General features: G+C 46.4%; 1 protein-coding gene across 1 annotated transcript in view; it reads left to right on the forward strand.

Annotated features, from left to right (window-relative positions):
• FANCI (FA complementation group I) overlaps positions 1 to 25,291 on the forward strand; it is a 135,472-nt gene that overhangs the window by 108,475 nt on the left and 1,706 nt on the right. The window contains exons 30-37 of the mRNA XM_088472958.1: positions 1,832 to 1,900; positions 2,211 to 2,304; positions 2,504 to 2,691; positions 6,079 to 6,135; positions 13,562 to 13,621; positions 16,227 to 16,292; positions 19,873 to 19,968; positions 20,055 to 20,180. Coding sequence (XP_088329084.1) covers positions 1,832 to 1,900; positions 2,211 to 2,304; positions 2,504 to 2,691; positions 6,079 to 6,135; positions 13,562 to 13,621; positions 16,227 to 16,292; positions 19,873 to 19,968; positions 20,055 to 20,180 — 756 coding nt within the window. The remainder of the gene's footprint in view (positions 1 to 1,831; positions 1,901 to 2,210; positions 2,305 to 2,503; positions 2,692 to 6,078; positions 6,136 to 13,561; positions 13,622 to 16,226; positions 16,293 to 19,872; positions 19,969 to 20,054; positions 20,181 to 25,291) is intronic.

A 25,291-nucleotide genomic window follows, 5' to 3' on the forward strand; every position in this document is an offset into this window, starting at 1 on the left:
TTTTTTTTTTTATTTGTTGGAGTGCACTTTGGGGGCTTACACCACCCTTTAAGAGATGAGTCAGCCGGCCCTTTACTTATGGGACACAGGCGCACGCTTGGCACTGCTCCTTTGTTGATGCACATGCAGCCATAGTGCACACAATTCACAAACACAGAAAATAATTTTTTATTTTGTTTGGAGTGCACTTTGGGGGTTACAGCACCCTTTAATGGTCAAGCCAGCCGGCCCTTTACTTATGACACAGGCGCACGCTTGGCGTTACTTTGTTGATGCACGTGCGGCTACTGCGCACACAATTCACAAACACAGAAAAAAAAATATAATTTTTTTTTTGGAGTGCACTTTGGGGGAGCACCCCTGATGCACAGATCACCCCCTGGACAACACTACAGCACCCCTCTAGGACTACAGGCTTTATGGGACACTGCACAACACAGTCCTGCCAGCCCCTATAGACTTTGGAGTGGACACAGCCCCTATGGACAACTGACTGCACAACACAGCACAGCCAGCCCCTATGACAGCAGCACAACACAGCCCAGCCAGCCCCTATGGACAACAGCAGCACAACACAGCCCCTATGGACTGAGTGGACACAGCCCCTATGGACAACAGCAGCACAACACAGCGCAGCCAGCCCTAGCTCCCACCCTCCCTCTTCACTGTAGACAGCCGGAGTAAGAAATGGCGCCGACGCGGGGACCTTTTATAGAATCCAAAACCCGCGAGATCTGAAAGGCGGGATGATGACGTTTTGCCTCAATTTCAGATTCGAGTCAGGCGGGAAAAGTCGAGCCTGACTCGGATCGGGGGGGGGCACTGGTGAGCAGCAGATTCTATGTGGGGCAGGACAGGTCCGCCCACATGGAGTAGAAAAGCATTGTAGGAAGATGGATAATGGCTGCTGTATGACCAGAGCCCAGGTGAGGCTGCTGGTGGACACAGCCAGACAGTCCAGATGGGGCTGCAGTGTGAGTGAAGCAGACCAGGTGGTCAGGATCATACCTTCAAGGAGGCAGGCAGGTCCCTATACCTCTGACACTGTCCTAGTGAGAGGCGGCAAGCTAGACCAGGCCAGGAGGCCAGTGTCCGTCCTGCATGTGGCAGGAAGGGACACCAATCTCAGAGACTGAGAGAGACTTTCATGCAGGTTAGCTGCTTCTATAGAGAGGGCTCAAGAAGTGAGCTAGTGCCTTAAAAGAAAGGGCTAGGTTGTTTATTATTTTATTTCTGTTTCCTGATGTCCATGCTGAAGTAAAAGCACCATTTTTCATTTGTTTTACTGGAATGCCATGTGTGGACTCTAATTCTGCATCTAATCACTGCACCACTAACACCAATCCACCAAGCTAACAACTCCAAGTTGTCTAATTATATATATATATATATATATATATATATATATATATATATATAATATATATATACACACATACAAATTAACATTGCCACTGTTGTTCATATGCAAATGGGTCCACTTTATTTGTAAACTTGCTGTAATATAGAGAACGAAGTGTAAGGGGGCTTCAATAGTTAGTGTGATAGATGTGTTGCCTATAGGCTGCTCACCAGAAAGGGGGGGGTGAGCCCCTAGAAACCATGTACCACAAGCAAGATAACTAGGAGCGCTAATAGTAGAAAATCACTAATTTAATGCAGTAATCTAAATACTAAAACATATATACAGGATGTATCTAGTTTTCTTGCTTGTCTGTAATATAGAGGGGTTATACCCCATAATTTATACAAAACCATACATTTACTTGCCATAAAGGAATTGTGATGGTGCAATAACTATCCGCCAATGATAAGTGATTTGTTTCTGCAGGACATTGAAGTGGAAAAACAATCCCACTTTAAAATTGTAAATGTAAAGACAGCAGCACCTACAGTCACTGTAAGTATCTCATTCAAGATGCAAATCCTTCATAGATTTATAAATTATACTATTCTGCCACACTGTGCTAAGTATATATAAATTAATATGTATCTATTAACAATATTTTATCTATTTTAAAAATGGTGATCTGCTATATGGTGGGATATACTTGAATATAATCATTTGTACAGATAAACCTACTGTGAGCAATAGTATTTTCATTCTTTGGATTTTATAAACCAGGAGCTTTTACATTCTTATGTGAAATAGAAAACTCCAATGTTAATCACAACTAAGTTGTGTCCCCCACATTTTCTCCCCCCTTTAGCTTTTGGTTTTCGGTCAAGCCACAAAGGTGCTGGATGAGGTAGACTGGCTGATCACAAAGTTGAAGGCACAGCTTGGCTCAGAGAAGGGAAACGGTAGGAGGATGACAGCTGTAATGTGCTCAATATTTGTAATAAAGAGTCATTTATTATGGCTCATAGATGGCAAATAATACTAAATAATAATACTAAATAAATAATATGTGATGCATATGACTTTGGTCAGACAACGATACAGAGAAAACACTGCTGAGTTGTCACCTAAAAGATATTGAAATATCTTGTTTATTGCCAGGTGATGTTGGCACCCAAGCGACAAACCCCAGAGAACCGGTGGAGAAGGCCATCATTCTCCAGCTGGGCACATTACTAACTGCATGTCATGAGCTGGTCCAGACAGCGCTACCAGCAGGAAGCTGTATGGACACTTTGCTGAAGGAGCTCACAAAAATGTACACAGTCCTAACAGCCCTTGTCAAATATGTGAGTTAATCATATTGTAAACATAAATATATAGTGTACAAAATTACGCCTTTTAATCAGTCTTATCTTATACTTTTTAAAATGTAAAAAGGAGACTTATGTTGCTTACCCGTTAAGTCTCTTTCTTCGACTCTGTAGGGGGCACAGGGACAACGCTGGGTATAGCCTGGAGAGGAAAGTCTGGGCACCAAACAGTTAAATGAAAATACCCACAAGCCCAGACTCCCTCTTCTCTATACCAGGTCACCGACGGCCAGTGTGGAGCAGTCTGCGCACACGTGGTTGCAGTGTGGAGATCTTGTCTGCTGTGAGGAAGATTCTTTGAGCATGATAATCTAGGAGAGCCCCCAGATGGACCATTCTTTGTGAATCAACCAGGGAGGATTTCTTCCAATTGATTAACCAGCCGTGATTCTGCAGAAAGGCAATGGTAATCTGAAGGTGTTCTTGTAGGACCTCTGGGGAGCATGCTAATAGCAAGAGGTCGTCCAGGTATGGTAGCAGTCTGACTCCCTGACAACGGAGGTGAGCTGCCGTAACCGCCATAATTTTGGTAAAAACCTGTGGTGCTGTAGAAAGGCCAAATGGCAGAGCCTGGAACTGAAAATGTTGCTGTAGAACAGCAAACCTGAGAAATTTCTGGTGAGAAGGCGCTTTAGGTATATGAAGGTAAGCGTCCTGAATATCCAGTGACACCATAAAGCCCCTCAGTTCCATAGGACTATAGAGCGCAGGGTTTCCATCCGAAATCCGGGCACCCTGATGAATTTGTTCAGGGATTTCAGGTTGAGAATAGGTCGGTAAGACCCATTCGGTTTCTGAATCAGAAACAAGGTGGAATAACCTGCCACTCTCTGAGATAAGAGGGACTGGTACTATCACCCCCACCTGCAGTAATGACCGAATAGCCTTTTGTACAAGCAGGGCCTTGAGTGGGTCAGAGTAAGGGCCTTTGCAGAATAACCGGTGGCATGGTCATTTTAGGAAAGAAAGGGTGTACCCATAAGAAACCACTTCCTGTACCCAACCATCTGAGGTGATTTGACGCCAGCGCTGGGCAAAGAGAAGTCGGCCTCCTACCCTGGGATCCCCCATAGGGGGGGGCCTGCCTCATCATGCGGACCGTTTATCCTCTGATTTTGCAGCAGGACGGCGGTTGGCCCAGGCCTGCTTGGGCTTAGGTTTGGCTGACTTAGAGGAATCCTGCTGTCGAGGAAAGGACTGACCTCTAGGTTTCCTTTGGGGACGAAAAACTCTAACTGACGTCCGTTTAGCAGCCGTTGCAGATGGCAGAAAGGCAGTCTTAGAGGCCGTCAAGGAAGTGACAATCTTGTCCAAGTCAGGGCCAAGTCCCTTTCATACTATGTTTATACTATAAGTTTTAGATTACGGATAACACTGTGTATTTTACTGTTTAGTAATTTTGGATATTAAATATGTGTGACCTCATAATATGGCTCTATAATATATGTTAGATATCATACAATTTCTACATAGATGCCCATTATTATTATCCACAGCTTTCCCTGCTGATCATTATTATTTGTACCTTTAAACCTGCACAGGTTTTTCGTATCTGCTGCTGGGTCTCTTGGACCTGACCGGTGCTTAGATTGCTCCTTGGGAAGCGCCTTGGATTTAATTTATCTATAGCACTACATAACCTGGCTATGTAGGGGGACCCGGACCCTGTGTTCCCAGAGAGAGCTATGGCTGAGCCTATGGAAAAAATGGCCCCTGGAGACCTCTGAGGGGGGGTGGGTGGAGAGAAAATGCAGCTCAGAGCATATTAGACCCTGCGGAATGGTGCCCTGAGCTGGGGGAGGGAACGCTTAAACAGGGAAAGCTGGCCTCCCCTGGCTGATTATTGACCCCACGGACGCACCATATGTTGCCTGGTGGTCTTAGTGGAGCACGCGGACTACCCCAATGTACACACTCTGATCCTCTGGTTCTGTCCCGAGACTGCCCACGCGCGGGTTACCGCAAGCGATAACCCGCCTTACCTGCCCCATAGTTTCGAGTTGCAGTCTACGGTCATCCTGCGGGGCCAGCTAGCAAGTTCCCCGGGAGCACGTCGTGAGTATCAGACGAAACTGGAGTTGCAACGCCCAGAGGGGTGATGGAGTGTCAGTACAGACGTGTCATGGACAGTCTGGGGCTGAACACTCAGTGGTAAAATTAATAAAACCTATTAAACCAAATAAATTAAAGCTTATGGGCTGCCTAAAGCAGCCCATTGTCTAAATGGTGATCTGACTCCTGCAGACACCAGAACAAACTGAAGGGCCTCTGGCTTGGGGGTGGGGTATAGGGGGAAGGACCAGTGCATACTGGGAGTCAACAGCTTTAACTGTCTGGTCCTAACCTCCACCTAAACACCCAAGGTATCCCTGTGGATCCCTATGGACCTTGAAGAAAAAATAGTGCTCAACTATATAGTAAAACAAGCGGGAAGGAGCTAAATTTACATAACTTGGCTACTAGGAGCAGGTTATGAGAGCAGACAGGATCCAGCTTCTTTGCTGTGCTGAGGTAAGCTGTGGAGAAAATGGCCGTCCAGTGTCCCAGAGGAGGAGAGAGGGGAGGATCCTGCCTGGGGCTTGCTGTCTTCAGAGAGGAAGCGCATCCCAGGGTTGGAGGAGGGGCTAACAGGGAGTGCCCACCTCCCCCGCCTGGCTGGTCCCCAGGGCTAATGTCTGCCGCTGATGCTAAGCAGCTCCCTATTCCAAAATAATGCCCTGGTGATCCAGTTGGCGCCGTGGGAGATCGGGAGCCCCCACTGCCAATACAGTCGGTGGTCTCTTACAGCAGCGGTAGCAGCCGCAAACACACTGCTTCCTGCATGCAGGGAACCGCTCTTACCCTGTCCCCGCTGTGCGCCGTGTGCGGTTTTGGGTGATCTGGAGTCTGCAGCCAAAGTCACTGACCCAGTCGCCAGTGCTGCGGCCACCAGTTGGGGCGTCTTATAGGATGCCACTCACTACCCACATATGTTAAAAGCAAAAGAAAAATGTAATTAACCAAAATAAACCGCCGGGGGACCACCTAACTTGGCTCCCCCCCCCAAAAAAATGGTGCCCAGCTCCTGCCGGCATCAAACTGGCTGCCAGTAGCTGGGGGGCGGGGTATAGAGAAGAGGGACCCTGGGCCTGTGGGTATTTTCATTTTACTGTTTGGTGCCCAGACTCTCCTCTCCAGGCTATACCCAGCATTGTCCCTATGCCCCCTAGTGGAGGAAGAAGAAATATTTTAAATTTGGGGCATACATAAACGCTTAATTGTAATGAATCAAACAGACATGTAGGAATAAAAATAAATTAAGTATTGTGAGAGGATGCTTATTACAGCTCTAAGAAAACCGCTTATCACACATTTTGCCTACAGTATTTGCAGGTTTGCACTAATCATGCTGGAAAGATTCCTACTCGTTTGGAAAAGTTGGTAAGTTTGTGTCAGCTCTGCTGCTTATGTACTGCATATTCGTACTTATACTATACTATGTATATCCGCAGCTTTCCCTGCTGATGTACCGCGCACCTATCCAACTGTGTATAACCACAGCTTTCCCTGCTGATGTACCGCGCACCTATCCAACTGTGTATAACCACAGCTTTCCCTGCTGATGTACCGCGCACCTATCCAACTGTGTATGACCACAGCTTTCTCTGCTGATGTACCGCCCACCTATCCAACTGTGTATAACCACAGCTTTCCCTGCTGATGTACCGCGCACCTATCCAACTGTGTATAACCACAGCTTTCCCTGCTGATGTACCGCGCACCTATCCAACTGTGTATAACCACAGCTTTTCCTGCTGATGTACCGCGCACCTATCCAACTGTGTATAACCACAGCTTTCACTGCTGATGTACCGCGCACCTATCCAACTGTGTATAACCACAGCTTTCACTGCTGATGTACCGCGCACCTATCCAACTGTGTATAACCACAGCTTTCCCTGCTGATGTACCGCGCACCTATCCAACTGTGTATAACCACAGCTTTCTACTTCAGGGTCCATAGGGGGTCCACAGGGTTGACCTTGGGGGTATAGCTGGATCTGGATCCATGGGCACCACGCAGTTAAAGCTTTAGCTGCTCCCAGGATGCACTTGGGTCCGTCCTCCTCTATACCCCGCCCCCGGCCACAGCACCTCAGTTTGAGTTGGTGCCCGGCCGGAGTCGGGTCACCTGCGCAGGGGGGCTGCAGGAGCAGCCCCCAAAAGCTTTCTATTTTTATTTAAAAAAAAAAAAAAAGAGCCTGTTAGATTTTTATTTTAAAACAGAGGCTCTAGTGTGGCAGCGACGGGCTGTCTATGCAGACGCCCACGCTGCCGCTCTCCTTCCCCGCTGGCGCCGCGACGCCAGTACTGCACTGGGGATCGCGGCGGGAGGCCAGAGTCCGTACTAGCCGGACTCTGGGTCCCTCCCTGGACTGCTGCCGGAGTCGCCGGGGACAAGGTAAGCGGCGAGTCGCCGATTAGCGGCGGCTCGCGGGTTTTGCCTGCAGATGCAGTCCTTTGCCCCCGGTCCTAGGGGACAGACCGGGGGCCACTAGCGGTGGCGGCGGGCTCCCCCTCTGAGGAGGAATAACCCGTGGGACCACTAGACCACCAGGGATATATGGCAAGCGGGATGCCGGCAAGCCCTGGGGTTAATATGCTAGCCAGGGGAGGAAGCCTTCCCTGTCAGCGGCTCCTCCCCTCAGCTCAGCGCGCCTTTCAGCACGGAGTCTGGCGTCGCTGAGCTGCAACTACTCGGCCACTCCTCCTCTGAGGTCTCCAGCGGCCATTTTCTCACAGTGGCAGCGCAGATCTTCAGGGAGCACGCGGACCGGTCCCCCTGTGTACCTCTCCCCTGATTAAGGACAGCGTACACAGCACTATAGCCCTCCCAGACACTGAATCTGGGCAGGTTGATTGTAGTGGAAAGGTGCAGTGAGTATATATTCCTGCATGGTATGTGACTTTTGCTAGTGCTGCCTGTCTGTGCTTATTTTCTACTTCCTGTCAGCTTATACCTATCCCTTTACTTCTCCTACAAGCCCTACAGGTGTGTGGGGGAGGGGCGTTTCTACTGACCTCACTTATATAGATCACGTATTTGTGAGGTCCGTCACATACAGTTGTGTGCTACTCAGTGCCATATTGTGGGCTGTTGTTCAGCACACCAGTGAGTGCGTTTTACTTCTACCCTGGTGCCAGATATATAATATATTCTGTCATGTCAGACGAGGAGGTTGAGCGCTCAGTGGCTCCGGTGTTGGCCTCCTGCGGACGCTGTTCTGCAGGAGTAGATAGGGAGGATTTGTCACAGGATGGCCTGTGTAGTCGATGCCAGGTGGCTCCTGGCCCATCCAGACCTTCTCTGGCGCAGGAACCACCGTGGGCGATGTTTTCTCAAGTGCTGGTGTCTATTGCGGACCGTCTGTCGGTCCCGACTGCTCTCCCTACTAGGTCGTTGTCCCAGCCGACCATCCCCCATTCCCCGGGTGTCCCGCAGTTATTGCGGAGTCCTCCTGGGTCTCAGTCGGTGGGTCCCTATGCGGGGTTGCCTATGTATATACAGGCTTCCCCTGTGCCGCAGCAGCCTGTGGTACCTTTTCAGGCCCCTATGGTGACTCCTCCACCCTGGGTGGATGTGCTCTCCAACTCCGTGCAAAATTTGGCGGCCGCTTCCTCAGCTTTTCAGTCAATGTTGCAGACTGACATGCCTTCTAGGATTTCAAAACGCCCACTCATGACACGGGCTGCTCAGGTATCAGACTCAGAGGGTTCCTCAGATGATGGGGAGGTCCCTGATGACACTGACTCGGACGCCTCGGTCCAGGAAATGGATACCAAGTCGTCCATTAATGTGCGAGCACTAGTTAGGGCGGTGCGAGCTATTCTTCTTATAGAGGATGAGGCACCGGTTCCTAAGTCGAAGTTTCCTAGTTTCAAAAAAACTAAGGTGGCTTCTGCGGTGTTTCCCCTGTCGGATCAGTTGACGGATCATATGGCGGTAGCTTGGCAGGCGCCCAGTAAGAGATTCCTTCCTCAGAAGCGGTTGGCTTCTAATTACCCCTTCCCTGAGGCACATTGTAAAAAATGGGAAACTCCACCGGCGGTGGATTCCCATGTCACCCGTTTAACTCGGGGCGCCACCTTACCATTACCGTCGATATCCTCGCTGAAGGATCCCACGGACAGGAAAGTTGAGACATGCTTAAAGTCTATTTACTCCCTCTCCGGGGCGGTGGCCCGATCGTCCATGGCCATCTCCTGGGTGGCCAAGGCCATTGAGGGGTGGGCCAATGCATTGGAAGATACCTTCCCGGACGACGCTCCGGATGTCCAGCGGGCGTTGTTGGGACAAATGAGGGACGCTGCTTCTTACATTGGAGAAGCTTCTTTAGATGCTAGTCTGCTGACCTCGCGGGTATCGGCTGCAGCGGTGTCTGCCCGCCGATCCTTATGGTTGCGGTCAAGGAGAGCGGACTCTGATTCAAAGAAAGGTCTGGAGGCCTTACCTTTCAATGGGGAATTACTATTTGGTCCGGACTTGGACAAAATAGTGGACACCCTGGCTAAATCCAAGTCGGCCTTCCTCCCTTCGGCGGCACTGCCTGCTAAGGTTCGGAGTTCGGCTTTTCGTTCCTTTTGGGTTCAGGGTAAGGCGAAAGGTCAGTCCTTCCCGAGACAGTCTGCGAGTAAGACGGCCTCTAAACCCAAGAAGCAAGCCTGGAGTGCTCGGCGCCCTTCTTCCAAGCAGGAAGATAAACCTGCGGCCTGATGGGACGGGCCTCCCTCTGGGGGACCTCAGAGTGGGAGGCCGACTTCTTCTATTTGCCCAGTGCTGGCACAATACCACCACGGATGCCTGGGTTCGAGAAGTGGTCTCCCAGGGGTACAACCCTGTCTTTTCGGCACAGACCACCCCACCAGTTTTTCTGCACAAGTCCTTCTCAGGACAAGACCAAGGCGTTACAGGTTCAGGAGGCTATAGAGTCCTTGCTGAAAGCAGGGGTCATTGTTCCCGTTCCTCTATCACAACGAGGGACGGGATATTATTCGTCTCTGTTTCTGGTGCAGAAACCCAATGGTTCTCATCGCCCTATCCTCAACTTGAAGTCTCTGAACAAATTCCTCAGAGTTCCCAAGTTCAGGATGGAAACGTTACGTTCCATCATTCTGGCAATGGAACCGGGGGATTACATGGTGTCCCTGGACATCCAGGACGCCTACCTCCATGTTCCGATAGCATCTTCACATCAGCGGTATCTGAGGTTCGCTATCCTTCAACACCACTATCAGTTCCGGGCGCTACCCTTTGGTCTCTCCACGGCACCGAGGGTGTTCACGGAGATTATGGCGGTCATGGCCGCACATCTTCGGAACCAGAATGTACGGCTGCTGCCGTACCTGGACGACCTCCTGTTGCTGGCGAGCTCCCCGGAGGTACTGCTTCAACATCTCCACCTGACGATCGCTTGCCTGCAAGCACACGGGTGGTTGATAAATTGGAAAAAGTCCTCCCTGATTCCATCACAGCGGATGGTTCATTTGGGAGCCCTGCTGGATTCGCGTCAGCAAAGGATCTTCCTGACTCCGGAGAAGGTCGCCTCCCTACAGCTGCGGATACGCAGTTGCCTGAGCCGTTGCCGCCTGTCGGTCCATTCGGCTATGAGAGTTCTGGGGTCCATGGTGTCGACATTCGACATGGTGGAATTTGCCCAGTTCCATTCCCGGCCCCTGCAGGGGCTGATTCTATCAGAATGGAACGGGTTACCTCACCGGATCCGCTCTCAGGTGCTGGTGTTGTCTCCGGACGTTCGGCTATCTTTGGCTTGGTGGCTTCAGACAGCTCATCTGGTCGAGGGGCGCCCATTTTGGATCCCGGACTGGGTCCTGCTCACGACGGATGCCAGTCTCCGGGGTTGGAGGGCAGTGACTGGCTCTTTGTCGCTTCAGGGTCGTTGGTCAGCGGAAGAAGCACTTCTCCCCATCAACATCCTGGAACTGCGGGCAGTATACAGGGCCCTGCAGTCGTCCGGCCCCGCTCTTCACGGAAGGGCGGTACAGGTGCAGTCCGACAACGCCACCACGGTGGCGTATATCAATCACCAAGGCGGAACTCGCAGTCAGGCAGCGATGTCGGAGGTGTCTCGTATCCTGACTTGGGCGGAGGGTCACATTCCAGCGATTTCGGCGGTCTTCATCCCCGGAGTCCTCAATTGGGAGGCGGACTTCCTCAGCCGTCACGACGTGCATCCCGGGGAATGGTCGCTTCACCCAGAGGTGTTTCAGCTACTCGTGGACAGGTGGGGACTGCCGGAGCTGGACTTGATGGCCTCCCGTCACAATCACAAGTTGCCCGTTTACGGGTCAAGGACAAGAGACGCAGGTGCAAGTCTGGTGGACGCGCTGTCGGTGAAATGGACGTTTCACCTGGCGTATCTGTTTCCTCCGATATCCCTGCTTCCTCGGGTTCTGCGGAAATTCAAGCAGGACGGCGGCATGCTTGTGCTGGTAGCTCCGGCGTGGCCCAGACGTCCTTGGTACTCCGATCTCAGGAGCCTCTCCATCGACGCTCCGTACCTTCTTCCTCAGCGTCGGGACCTGTTGTCTCAGGGGCCCTGCCTTTACCCGGATCTGGGTCGGCTGTCTTTGACGGCGTGGCTCTTGAGACAGCCGTCTTGAGGTCTCGGGGCTTCTCCAGTTCGGTTATTGGTACCATGCTCAGGGCACGCAAGCCTGCTTCAGCACGGATTTATCACAGAGTGTGGCACACTTACTTTCAGTGGTGTGAGTCCAGACATTATGATCCTCAGGTGTTCCGAGTTTCTAGGATCTTGGAATTTCTTCAGTCAGGATTGGATCTCGGCTTACGCCTTGCATCTCTGAAGGTTTATGTGTCCGCCTTGTCCGTGTGGTTTCAACGGCGGATTGCAATACTACCAGACGTTCACACCTTTTTCCAAGGTGTTCTCAGGATCCAGCCTCCCTTTGTGCCTCCTGTGGCTCCTTGGGACTTGGCGGTGGTGCTACGGGTCCTGCAGGGTCCTCCGTTTGAGCCTCTTGAGGCGGTGGAGCTCAAGTGGCTGACATTTAAGACTGTTTTTCTCCTGGCAATTGCTTCGGCCAGGAGGGTGTCTGAATTGGGGGCGCTTTCCTGTCGCCCTCCTTTCCTGATTTTTCACCATGACAGAGCGGTGCTCCGCACTCGTCCTGAGTTTTTGCCCAAAGTGGTCTCGAAGTTCCATATTAATCAGGAACTTGTTGTGCCAGCTTTTCAGTCCCCTGATCTTTCAGCTGGTGAGACTTCCTTAGATGTGGTCCGGGCGCTTAGAATTTATGTAGACCGGACGGCTTCGGTTAGGAAGTCTGATTCCTTGTTTATCCTCTTTGGTTTTCACAAGAGGGGTTGGCCTGCCAACAAACAAACGTTAGCCCGTTGGCTTCGTTCCGTTATTTGTGAGGCTTATGCACAGGAGGGCTTACCTGTGCCAGCCTCTGTTAAGGCTCATTCCACTCGTTCTGTGGGTCCCTCTTGGGCTGCTAGACGTGGCGCTTCTGCTGTTCAGCTGTGTAAGGCGGCCACTTGGTCTTCAATTCAAACGTTTTTGAGATTCTATGCGTTTGACACCTTTGCCTCTCAGGATGCATCCTTTGGGCGCCGGGTACTCCTTTCAGCACAGGAGCGTCCCCGCCCTTAGTTGTACTGCTTTGGGACATCCCCAAGGTCAATCCTGTGGACCCCCTATGGACCCTGAAGTAGAAAACAAGAGATATGGTAAGAACTTACCTTTGTTATCTCTGTTTCTACGAAGTCCATAGGGTCCACAGGGCGCCCGCCCTGACGCACCTGGCTTCAAATGGGCTGTGTGGCTGGTCACCGGTTTTCCGTCTCCCATTTCTGTGAGTATGGTTTCTTGTGTGTTCCAGTCTTCTTTCTCTCTGTTTAGTCTCCTCCTCCGGCCTTGGCTGCTTACCAACTGAGGTGCTGTGGCCGGGGGCGGGGTATAGAGGAGGACGGACCCAAGTGCATCCTGGGAGCAGCTAAAGCTTTAACTGCGTGGTGCCCATGGATCCAGATCCAGCTATACCCCCAAGGTCAACCCTGTGGACCCTATGGACTTCGTAGAAACAGAGATAACAAAGGTAAGTTCTTACCATATCTCTTGTTTTTCCTGCTGATGTACCGCGCACCTATCCAACTGTGTATAACCACAGCTTTTCCTGCTGATGTACCGCGCACCTATCCAACTGTGTATAACCACAGCTTTCCCTGCTGATGTACCGCGCACCTATCCAACTGTGTATAACCACAGCTTTCCCTGCTGATGTACCGCGCACCTATCCAACTGTGTATAACCACAGCTTTCCCTGCTGATGTACCGCGCACCTATCCAACTGTGTATAACCACAGCTTTTCCTGCTGATGTACCGCGCACCTATCCAACTGTGTATAACCACAGCTTTTCCTGCTGATGTACCGCGCACCTATCCAACTGTGTATAACCACAGCTTTTCCTGCTGATGTACCGCGCACCTATCCAACTGTGTATAACCACAGCTTTCACTGCTGATGTACCGCGCACTTATCCAACTGTGTATAACCACAGCTTTCACTGCTGATGTACCGCGCACTTATCCAACTGTGTATAACCACAGCTTTCACTGCTGATGTACCACCCACCTATCCAACTGTGTATAACCACAGCTTTCCCTGCTGTTGTACCGCGCACCCATCAAACTGTGTATAACCACAGCTTTCCCTGCTGTTGTACCGCGCACCTATCCAACTGTGTATAACCACAGCTTTCACTGCTGATGTACCGCGCACCTATCCAACTGTGTATAACCAAAGCTTTCTCATCTTTAGGTTAAGCTCTCTGGCTCTCACCTCACACCACAGTGTTATGCTTTCATTACATATGCACAGGTATGTTTAACTAAACAGGACCTTCTTTACATTCTTGGTAATGGCCCATTATCTGACCCGGCAGCCTTTTGCGTGCTAGTCTGAAAATGGGGCTGTTGTGTGGTGGAACTGCTGGCTTCTTCAAAACCGTTATACAAGGTAAGCATATGATCTGGTATACATAATTCAACAGCGTTCTGGCATCCTGAGGTTTGGATGGAAGGTCCAGTAGCTGATTTCTTGGTTACTTGATCCTTGGGGATTTTGACATAATTTTGTAATATGGTACATGGTAGAGCAAATGTTGCCATCTTGTTGGGTTGTGTTAAGGGTCTTACCAGTGTTGAACTTACCTATCCTGTGTTTACAAGAGCTGCTGGAAACAGGGGTGACCAAACCCTTGAATAAGATAAATGTGAGGAAAGGTGGTTTTTTTGAACTCTCATCTGCGCAAATGTATATAGTCTTGTGCCGAGGTTGGAAGGATAAACTGAACAACCTAAATGAAATATATTAAGTAAACCACAATAAGGCAAACAATATAAATGGTTCTCATTGAAGTGAGTGTCCTGATGGGTGAAAACCTGGTTGAGATATGCAAATTGCAGTAAATGTAATCTAATAAGTCCAGAAATATATTGAGGCAATGTCACATCTAAATAATAAAGCAGGAATACTGCCCTTACCATAACACAGATGGCTCTTGTTGAGCTTGATCTGCGTCCTGGCTATTGATGATGTGGATTCAGGTTATGCTAGCGTAAAGACGTCCGGGCTGCAGTGTGTATCCGAGTTTTCCCGCTTTGTTGTCACTGTGTTCTGGCTGTGACGTGCAGTGAGGTAAATGGCTGGGGAGGCACTGGCTAGTATCAGAGCCAGATTTACAGGTACATATATGAACCTGAGGATGTATGTGGGCATTATACAAAGGTGCAGCAGTATATAGTGCTGGAAATTTGCTGTGTTTTGATCAGGGATGTGCGGAAAAGGAAGACGGGAGGCAGTGCCTCACCTGCCATACACTTTTTACTCCAGAGTTTTGGCTATGAAAATTATTAGAATAATACAAAGAAGATATTTATAATATTTTCTTTACATTTTTCTTATTTTAATAGTCAAAACTCTGGAGTATACCTAAGCATGACAGGAAAGACTCTGCCTCACCTGACCGCACATCACTGTGTTCTGGACCTCATGTACCCTGTGGGAAGTGTGTCCTTTCCTAGCCTGTGATGGCACATAGTACTATCGTAAATGCTGGTGGAATGACTGTGTGGTTGTATAATTCTCTCCAACTGTATTTCTGCTTTATTATTGTGATGTGGACAACACAGTTCATTTGCTAAAAAGGGGGTAGTGGGATCCACCTGCTTAGAGAGATATATATCAGCATAACATTTATGGAACTCTAGAGTTTAAGCTGAACCACATTTTGTGCGAACAGATTTGACATTTGCTATTGAAAGATATTTTTGGATTTATTAGTAAGATTATTATGTTTATTGCAGTTTGCACAGGTGGACCAAGTTTTCACCCATTATCAGGACACACATAACAAACAGGAATAATTTACATTGTTGGTCTTATTGTGGTTTACACAGTAAAGTAGTATTTTAGATTGTACAGTTTATCCTTCATACATTGTCACAAGAGTACATACTGTACATTAACACATACAGAAACCACCTTTCCTCATACTCTTTAGTTCTATTTGTTGGTAAATTGTAGTCATTCTCAAAAACCTCTACCACTAAATAGGTCAACTCAGAGAGTATAAACGGCCGTGTCAGGTTCTGTACTGATAATTGTCTTCGTATCCATCCCCCTAGTGGCAGGAGCTGTGCTTCAGAGTAGACGGTGTTCTCTAATTATGCTGAAAGGTGCATACACACACAGCAATTTTTTGAACGATTATCGTTAACTATATCGTTTATCGTTCAATCGTTGAAAAAATCATTCACTTTCTGAGTAAAAACGATGAACTATTATCGTTCATGCGCATTCACGTTTGTAGTTCAGTCAGACTGGCCAACTCAACAATTTTCATTAAGTTAATATGCAAAAATCGTTTGTAGTTCGAAACCGTTCTTCAATGGGCTGGATAGAAAGGCATAGATTTGTCCCAAAATAATACCTTAGTTAGTGTTTATATACTGGTAGGTTTATTGGCTCCCAACAAAAATTAACCCTAGTGCGTATGTGTGTGAGCATATGGTAGGGAATATAGATTGTAAGCTCCACTGTGAATGGCCAGATATTCTCTGTAAAGCGCTGCAGAATACGTGCGCGCTATATGAATAACCTTAAAAAATATATATATATATATAGAGCAAAGTTCCCAATAGCATGTAGTAACTATGTGAGGCTCCTGTAACACTAATGCAGAAATTGTGTGTCAGTAGGAGATATAAAGTTATCAAAGGCGTTGGCTTCTCAATTTTTTTTTTTCTGTTAATTTATGTTTTCTTAAATTTTAACATTTAAAAACCACGTTATTTAGTATATTTACAACTAACTAATGACAAGATGTTGGGCTATTTGTGTACTACTCTGCCCATATATTACTCCCATCTTATAGAAGACCTTTGTGTATGCTGATTAGTAATATTTTGTTGCCTACAAACAGAACGTACAGAGCGAAAGTTTTTCAGGAGAAAAGAAGAAAAAGGAAGAAGCCGCTACACTTTCTACGGTATGCTGTCCTATATGTACCAGTAATGGGTAGATGTCTCTTATATTGGCCTGGTGAGAGTTTCAGTATGATATCTGTATGACTATAGTAGCTCTGACAACTGTACACTGGGAATTCCTACAATATACTATGCATCACTATGTACAGTACTTTTTATTGCAACTTGCATCAACTTAAAATTATATGGCCTGATTCTGAGTCAGATATGGGTTTGTACTTTGCTGCAGTGGCAACTGCACGCTAATGTCACCTTCCCTGATGTACAGCCGTGTGTCCGAGTGTGCAAGGACTGAGGGCCTGATTCAGAGCCGGACGCTATTTGCGGACAGTCGTTCTGAAAAAAGGGGCCGGATATTTAAATTAAGCGCTCGCTCTTTGCGGTCTGTTGACGCCTCTATGTCTGAACGAGTGAACGAAACATGCGCTCGCTATTTTGAAAAAATGCCCCCTGGCTGCTCGCATCATACGTCATCTCCGCTATTTATTAGATTAATCGAGTACATCGAAAGGCGTATGAACTGCTCGCTATTCTTGTAGCATTTTCCTACCGCAATCATGCAAGCTAAAAGACAACCAAGTGACGTGGCCGATGACGCTGCTTTGTTAATTACGCACACCCTTAAAACGCCCGTTTTGACCGTTTGGCACGCCTGCGTTTGGATCTCCACTCCCCGTTTTCAAGCACCTTCCCCTGTTCCCACCCACAAACGCCTCATCCTGTCACTCAAATTAGCAGGCATTCGCTATTTTGCGAGCACACGATTTCCGACCGCACTGACTGGTTGGCGCATGCGCATTACAACCCGTACGCATGCTCAGATGTGCGAACATCGCTCGGAACGAACAAGCGGCTGCTTACGAGCGGCTCTGAATCAGGCCCTGAGTCTGTCAGTGTCTGCAGACTGCTAGGTGAACCTTCTCAGTCTATTTGAGCGGCTGTGCTCTCAGTGACACACTTCCGATAGAACGTAACATCTCATTGTCTCTCTTTACCACCCCCATGTTACCTCCCAGTCACTGTCCAAGAACCGCCACCTGCATTTCTGCTACTGGGCGTCCGATACTGTACTGCAACTTTACAAATATACAAAATTGGGGCGTAAGTTCTGTGTGACTCAGACGCATATAGAATAAATATTGTCCATTCACGTAAATATCGGAATAGCACCTGAATGTTAGGCATCTGTTGTGTGTACACCGTATTCTGTAGCCTGTGTATGGAAGCCCTCTCTGTCATGTATAGGTCTGTAAGAAGACATGAAATACCTGCTTCTATGTACCAGGCTATAATAGTCACTGCAAATTAAAATGCAATGATATTGGAATTGGATTTTTTTAAGAGCCTACTGTTATATCCAATTGATTATATTTCATCCCTCGTAGTAGGAAGAATCACTAGAAAAGAAAAGTGACTCCTACTTCCTCCTGTTCCCCTGCTAATTTTTCCCTGAAACTAGCAGTGAAATAAGAACAATAAGGGTGCAATATAGACAGGGCTGTAGAGAACCTGGCGGGCCAGGGTAATGGCAAGGGGGCCTGGCCTATTGTAAGGAGGCGTCAACATGCGATCACTCTCCTATAGGGGTAGGCAGAGGAGAGTGCTGCTCTGCTCAGCGACCTCTCTGTAAAAACTGCTCTACTGACAGGACTAGGAGGGGGAGAGAGGCGGACCTGGGCCCCTCCAGCAAGCCAGGGCCCAGGTGATCAGTACCCGCAACCGCCCATTCTCCTCTCAGCGCCTGGGTATAGAGCAACAAACTAATTCCCCTACAACAGAAGGGGGCACTTTCTAAAACTTTGTTCAACACTTAACAATACCTATCAATTAAATTATGCATTGTTCTGCCGCTTTAACTCTGCGCTGTTTTCTAATGGTATCTGCATTTGAAAAAGATATATGCAAAAACAGCACCGTAACTACCTTTACCTGCGCCCAGTGCAGGCCATGCCCCCTCCACATGACATCACATGGAGGGGGCGGGGCTACGATCACTAGTAATCACAGCAATGCCCGGAGCACTGCTGCAGAGATTCTGGCAGCCGGGTGTCATTACAGGCACCCTGCTAGCCAGATGCTGGGACCGTGGGTGAGCAGCGGTGCCACCCACAGAGCTCTGCACGGCTGCACCGCTTGCACACCCCTAGTTATGGCCCTGAGCAAAAGAGTTGTTTATGCCCTATAGCCCGGTCCAGACTAAAAAACCTCATTATACACATCTATAGTCTCATTGTCTGAAAGCCGCACAACAGACATGTCGGGAGTCTCACCTTTTGCCATCACCCAGTAATTAAGGAAAGGGTGAAAGAATGCTTTCTGTCCATCTCTACAGCTGTCATGTGCACATGTAAAGTGTGGTGGTCTGTAGTCCTTGTCACTTCCAACTCCAGGGTCTTGTTCAAATTATGTGAAACTTGGTCCCAGTGAACTCTTGAGTTATGAGGGAACGCTCCTACTGTCGCCGCTCAATCTCCACACCTCAGCTCGCTTCATAGTGTACAGACTGTAATCAAGGAGAAGTCTGACACATTGATTAGCAGTGAGGGTCAGCCAGGAGCACTATGTATGTCAGCATGGATCCATAGTATAGAGAGGGAGAATGCTACCAGCAGACAGACTGCTCACAGTGCTGGGGACCTTCCTTGTCAGGCTGGCCCAATTACCTGGTGGGCCGCGGACAGGGGTTAAAATGGGCCAGAACGGGCGGAATTGCGTTCCGTCACTTCTATTTGGAGACTGAACCAGTTCCGCTTCCTCAGACCAACCTCAGTCCAGCACCACAGGGATGCACCATTTGCCGGGCGCCCGCTGAGATTATTTAACCAGCGGGAGCCCGACTCCCTCCCCGAAGCAGCAGCTGGAGCTCCCACCTGAGCTCCGGCTCCTGCAGTGCACTATGGGAGAGGCGTCATGACGTCTCTCCCATAGTTCAGAGGAGAGCAGCCAGGCGGACCGGAGGGAGCGGGGCTTAAGGCAAGTATTAGTTTTTTGTGTAAGCGGCTTCACTACCTCGGGCATTACTCAGGCAGTAATACTACTGGGGGCATTACTTGGGGCACTATTACAGGGGGATTACTGTGGGCACTACCACTACTGGGGGCACTGCATAAGGGGCACAAATGTGGGCATTGTGTAAAAGGGGCACAGCTGTGTTTCATACATGAATAAGGGACACTACTATGTGGTGTAATGTGAATGAAGATTGTGCTGCTGTGTGGCGTAATTTGAATTGAGAATACTATTGTGTGACCACGCCCCTTTCTTTTGAGACCATACCCCTTTTTTCGGCAAACTCTGTCCCTTTATTGAAAAAAGCACTGAGGGGGGCAGTGAGTTCTACCACTTCTCTAGGGCCACTTTAAGCACTGGCCGCGGGTCATATTTTGCCCACCCTACAAGACTGAGTACTTGAGCAACAATGTGGAAGGATGTATCTACAGATTTTAATAAAAAGGTTTTGTGAATGACTAAGCATTGCAATGATTTCCTGAGACGACTATCCCTAACACTTTGTTATTTATAAATCTGGATAATTGCCATGTGTTCCTTTAGATGACTAACGTATTGTGCATTTATTTTCAGGCCAGAATCCTCCGTGACACAAAGCCGATCCCAAACTTGATCTTTGCCATTGAAAAATATGAGGAATTCCTCATAAAGTTAACGAAAAAGTCAAAGGTACCATCCTTTTCTAAGAACTTCTAATAGAGAACCAAAGTTGTTGACCATACATTATAATATTGTATCTCTTTCTATACTGTCAGGTCAATTTAATGCAGTACATGAAGCTGAGCACCTCCAGAGACTTCAGGATCAACGCAGCCACACTGGATGTAGCTTTACAAGAAAAGAGATCTGAGGATGAGGAGAATGAAGCAGACAGTGTGCAGGTACATTCTTCACAGAACCGACTGTAAGTTTTACATTACAGTCCCCTGCTATCAGTATAAGAGCATCATGCATTACAGAGGTACTGGTGGTATCTCCTGCACAGTGGGAGTGATGGACATTGGACCCCACCACCGTGCTAGTTAGGGAGCTTTATGGTGCATACACACGGTCAGATATGTCAGATGAACGATTTAACGATTTTAGACTGTTTTAAAATGAATGGAATCGTCCAAATCTGACTGCAAACACATCAGATGTCAGATATCGTTATCTGACAAGCGGGAAAGCGCATCGTTCATCGTTGCAGGCTCACATGTCAGATTTTCTTTCAGATATGAACGATTTTTACAATAGTTATCGTTCAGATGTGACAGAAAATCTGACCGTGTGTATGCACCATATTTTTTACACTTAAATGTAATCTGCTCTCAATACCAACGCACTAACTATACACTGATATAACATTAAAACCACCTGCCTAATATTATGTAGGTTCCCCTTGTGCCTCCAAAACAGCTCTGACCTGTTGAGGAATGGACACCACAAGACCTCTGAAGATGTCCTGTGGTATCTGGTACCAAGACATTAGGAGCAGCCTTTAAATTCTGTAAGTTGCGAGGTTGGGCCTCTATTGCTCGGACCTGTTTTTCCAGCATTTCACCCAAATGCTCGATCGGATTGTGATCTGGGGAATTTGGAGGCCGATTTATCACCTTGATTCATTGTCATGTTCCTCAAACCATTCCTGAACAATTTTTGCAGTGTAGCAGGGTGCAATATCCTGCTGAAAGAGGCCACTACAACAATGTTTAGGTAGGTGGTACATATTAACAACCACATGAATGCCAGGACCCAGGCTTTCCCAGCATCACACTGCCTTTTTCCCATAGTGCATTTTATTGCAATTTCTTCCCCAGGTAAATGACGCACACGCACCCCGGCCGTCCACATGATATAAAAGAAAACATGCATGATCCTCAGACCAGGCCACCTTATTCCAATGGAGAAGAAAATAGTGCAGCGCTAATAAATGAATGAAATTTATTGATAGTAACCAATCTATAACAATAAAAAACAATTATGACATAAATATATAAAAAATATAAAAAGGGGGATTCACAAATGAATTACATTCAAAAAAGTCTAATGACATAAAGGTTAGGCTTTTGAAAAATCATGCATGATAAATGAACCCTGTAGGCACTTAAAAAATGGACATGGATGAAAATATTCAAGAAGCACTGGAGTGGAAACTGTAGATCCAATGTTAGGAAAATGTTTTTACCAGCTTAGGTTCACATACGTGAGGATCCTGTAATTAGCGATGGCATCACACCGGCGAACTTCCAACGCAAGGATGTACCTCTAAACTGTAGATGCTGGAGGAAATGTCCCAAGTCCAATTAGGTGCTCCAATGCAAGTCCTTACAAATGTCCAAATTATAAGTGCCATACACCAGGGAAAACCACCAACGCATTTCGCTACCAACAGGTAGCTTTTTCAAGGTGTCTACATGGTTCTCACACAGCCTTATATATACCACCTTTCATTAGACTCAATACTCGTCAGGTGAATCCAATCACATTCAAATGGAAACTATGTAATCATCAACATGCATAAAAATAGTAATAGGAGGCAGACCTAGAAACAGATTAATCTAAATATATAAAAACAAAGATAGAAGATTGCCTAACTTACTGTGTGGAAGTCCAATCGCCAATAAAAACCGCAGATGTGTGTTAAATTAGTAATAAATTACTGGTCGAGAAAAAAATCATGTGATCGGATCAGAATTTGGTGTGGAACGCTGCACCGTCACGTGCTGCATTCCAAACCTCCGGCTACATCCGGTACCTTATTTGCTTAATCTTCGGTCACGTGTATTGTACTCTGCTGGAACGCACCGTCCTTATGCGCCGCGTTCCACATATACAATCAGTTCTATTGGTGCAAGTGTTTCTTTGTCCCTACACAGCGTATAATTAGTAACAAACTAAGGGAAGAGGTGCCGACCTTATGTCCATAAGGACCAATAATACATTAGATGCAGATATATATATTGTACTATAGGTTATCGTGTTAAAAAATAAAAATAGTAATATAAACAAAATCAACAGTACAAAGGTCATCCATAATTTTGGGATTTGTGACAGCCGCACCAAAACTGTCTATAAAATAGATTATGTGGCAAAAGAAAAAATATCAATAAAAAGGGGGGAATGGAAATAAATTTTTTTTTATATCACCTATAATCGATATAGATTGTATATATTCTATACCCCATTAGCAGATCATAAACAGGAAAACCGTAAATACACACATATACTGTTTAATCCAATAGCTGGACCCTAGTCCTAACGAAATAAGCTTACTGCATAATTCATATGAAAAACATATAATACTCTCAAAAATTCATCAAAGGGAGAATATATGCATATGAACCATACAGCACTCTCAGAAATACATTAAGGAGAATATACATATAATAGAGGATAGAAAAAACAGCAAATAAACAGGAATGTCAACTCTATATCTCTAGTTTATAGTACAGCATTTAACTCAAGGGCTTAATTTAATACACTGGGGAATAGGGAATTGAGTTGAAATGTCCACTATATCTCCTGTTGGCAAAGTTTTCTAAATCTATCACCCCCGCGTAAAGTTGGGGGGGATAAACTCTAAGCCAATTGTTAGAGAGCTGGGATCATTATAGTGTTTATCCATAAAGTGTTTAGGAATACTATGATTATATTTTTTATTTAGAATATTCCTGCGATGTTCCATGTATCTCACCTTAAGGGGTCTAGTTGTCCGACCCACATTGAAGGAGATAGATCACCCAACTAGTATTACAATTTATAAAGCTGGTGATTCTTTTTTCCTCTCCTGTCATGGCAACAACGGATACAGTTTCATTCACCGCATATTTACAAGTTGTACACCTTGGACCTCCACATCTAAAAAAGCCGTAAGTTCTCGTACCTAAGCAAGTGGTACCACATTTATCTGAATTTTTAACATCAGAATCTGGTTTCATAAAGCTTGGGGCAAGAATAGATTTTAGAGAACGACTCTTTTTAAAAATAAATTCAGGGTAAGTAGGAAGAAATTGATTAAGTATAGGATCAACTTTTAGTATGTGGTAATTGGATTTGATAATTTGTGTTTGATTGGTTATTAAATTTACTAATAAAAGCCAACTCTCTTGTTTTTTTGTTATTTGTATTCTGCACAATATCCTTTTTAGGTTGTAGTAGAGAATCTCTATCCATCTCTAGTACTTCCTTAAATGCCCTTTCCAAAATATGTTTAGGATATCCTCTGCTCCTAAAAGACTCTAACATCTTATTGGATTGTTCTCGGAATACTAATTCTGTCGAGCAATTTCTCCTAATCCTAAGGAGTTGCCCCTTAGGTATATTGATCTTCCATGGCATATAGTGGGCACTACGAAAATGTAGATAGGCATCTGTCCCAACATCCTTGATGTAATTAGAGGTAATGATTTTATCACCCAGAATCTCCAGGATCACATCCAGAAAGTTAATCGTGTTCTTATTGAAATTGTGAGTAAAAACCAAATTAAAAGTGTTGGTGTTGAGAGAAGGCACAAAATTTAAAGCTGTGTCAGAATCCCCATCCCAAATCATAAATAGATAATCTATGTAACGGCCATAGAGAACCAGGTGATCACCGAGCCCGCCCCCCCATATGAGCTGGTCCTCGACCCTGCCCACATAGAGGTTGGCATAGCTCGGCGCAAACCTGGTTCCCATGGCCATTCCCATAGTTTGTAGATAAAGTGTTGTAAAAAAGAAAATAATTGTTAGAAAATTTCTATTGGATTCCATCCACTTTATTCTTACTATGTCTGTCTGTAAGATCGCCATCTCTATTTAGAATGTCACATATACCCTGGACACCCAATTGGTGTGGAATATTGGTGTACAGACTTTGTACATCCATTGTAAGAAAAGCATAAGAGGATTTCCATTTCACATCTTGAATTAGTTGTAAAAAATGAGTCGTATCACGTATATGTGATCTTGACACGTAGCTGTAAATAGGAATCCACATAGGCACCAATAGAACTGATTGTATATGTGGAACGCGGCGCATAAGGACGGTGCGTTCCAGCAGAGTACAACATACGTGACCGAAGATTAAGCAAATAAGGTACCGAATGTAGCCGGAGGTTTGGAACGCAGCACGTGACGGTGCAGCGTTCCACACCAAATTCTGATCCGGTCACATGATTTTTTCTCGACCAGTAATTTATTACTAATTTAACACACATCTGCGGTTTTTATTGGCGATTGGACTTCCACACAGTAAGTTAGGCAATCTTCTATCTTTGTTTTTATATATTTAGATTAATCTGTTTCTAGGTCTGCCTCCTATTACTATTTTTATGCATGTTGATGATTACATAGTTTCCATTTGAATGTGATTGGATTCACCTGACGAGTATTGAGTCTAATGAAAGGTGGTATATATAAGGCTGTGTGAGAACCATGTAGACACCTTGAAAAAGCTACCTGTTGGTAGCAAAATGCGTTGGTGGTTTTCCCTGGTGTATGGCACTTATAATTTGGACATTTGTAAGGACTTGCATTGGAGCACCTAATTGGACTTGGGACATTTCCTCCAACTCCAGCATCTACAGTTTAGAGGTACATCCTTGCGTTGGAAGTTCGCCGGCGTGATGCCATCGCTAATTACAGGATCCTCACGTATGTGAACCTAAGCTGGTAAAAACCTTTTCCTAACATTGGATCTACAATTTCCACTCCAGTGCTTCTTGAATGATATTTTCATCCATGTCCATTTTTTCAAAATATTGCTGCAGCAATTAAGTGCCTACAGGGTTCATTTATCATGCATGATTTTTCAAAAGCCTAACCTTTATGTCATTAGACTTTTTTGAATGTAATTCATTTGTGAATCCCCCTTTTTATATTTTTTATATATTTATGTCATAATTGTTTTTTATTGTTATATATTGGTTACTATCAATAAATTTCATTCATTTATTAGCGTTGCACTATTTTCTTCTCTATTATCTATCTGGAGGCTGACTACCTCCCCTTTGCAACTGCTAGGAAAATC

This window comes from Taudactylus pleione, unplaced genomic scaffold (genome assembly GCF_031769625.1).
Source record: "Taudactylus pleione unplaced genomic scaffold, aTauple2 ptg000129l, whole genome shotgun sequence".
Lineage (NCBI taxonomy): Eukaryota > Metazoa > Chordata > Amphibia > Anura > Myobatrachidae > Taudactylus > Taudactylus pleione.